The 992-nt window shown below is 51.5% G+C and overlaps 1 protein-coding gene across 1 annotated transcript; it reads left to right on the top strand.

Annotated features, from left to right (window-relative positions):
* Positions 1–321: 321 nt before the first annotated feature.
* On the top strand, positions 322–762 carry LOC101595913 (cell division cycle-associated protein 3-like). The gene has a single exon (XM_012947788.2). The coding sequence runs from the start codon at positions 322–324 to the stop codon at positions 760–762; it is 441 nt and encodes a 146-aa protein (XP_012803242.2).
* Positions 763–992: the final 230 nt, after the last annotated feature.

Raw genomic sequence — 992 nt, 5'->3', positions numbered from 1 at the left:
GGAGGCAGAGGTAGGAGGATCGCCATGAGCTCAAGGCCACCCTGAGACACCATAGTGAATTCCAGGTCAGCCTGGGCTAGCGAGACACTACCTTGAAAAACTAATATAGATATAGATATAGATATAGATATAGATATAGATATAGATATAGATATAGATATAGATATAGATATAGATATAGATATAGATATAGATACAGATACAGATACAGATACAGATACAGATATAGATATATATCCTGGAGGAGTCGTCCCTCGACCTGCTGCGCACCTAAAGCGGGACATGGGGCCCGAATGGGCCCTGCCCTGACCCCTCGTGGAGATGGGGTCCACCCAGAGTGTGCCTGTCACACCGGCGCCCCACAACAAGCACCTGGCTCGGGTGGTGGATCCCCGCTCTCCCAGTGCAGGCTTCCAGCGCACGCCCATCCAGGTGGAGAGCTCTCCGTCGCCAAGCCTTCCAGCAGAAGAACTGAAAAGCCCCAAACAGGCTCAAGACTCAGATCCTCGTTCTCCTACCCTTGGTATTTTAGGGACGCCCAGGAAAGCTGGTGGTGTAGACTCTCCGAGCCCATTGATGCAACAGCTGAGCGAAGTATTTGAGAATGGAGCCTCCAGAGTGACTGTTCCCTCAGAGCCAGCTCTGCCCCGGGGGCCGCCTTTCTCTTCTGAACTGGATTTGCCGTTGGATGCTCAGTTATCTCTTGAGGACCCACTGCTACCCTGGGACCAGCCTGAGCTCCCTTCCAGAGGTGTTTTCTGAGGTAGCAAAACAGTCCACAGAAACCCCTGTGGCCACCCAGAGCTCAGAGAAGTCATTGAGAGACCCTGAGACACCTCAGTCTTCAGGCTCTAAATCCAATAGACGAAAAGCAAACAGCAAGGTACTAGGGAGATCTCCTCTCACCATCCTGCAGGATGACAACTCCTTGGGACCCTGACACTAAGACAGGGTAAGCGGCCTTCTCCACTAATTGAAAATGCTAGGAAACT

Source organism: Jaculus jaculus, chromosome X, assembly GCF_020740685.1.
Source record: "Jaculus jaculus isolate mJacJac1 chromosome X, mJacJac1.mat.Y.cur, whole genome shotgun sequence".
Lineage (NCBI taxonomy): Eukaryota > Metazoa > Chordata > Mammalia > Rodentia > Dipodidae > Jaculus > Jaculus jaculus.
The sequence above is the reverse complement of the archived record's forward strand: the minus strand, read 5'-3'. Positions and strand labels throughout refer to the sequence as shown.

Bases quoted from the DNA above. Each gene is read 5' to 3' on its own strand.
- LOC101595913 (XM_012947788.2), top strand. From the start codon at position 322: ATGGGGTCCACCCAGAGTGTGCCTGTCACACCGGCGCCCCACAACAAG.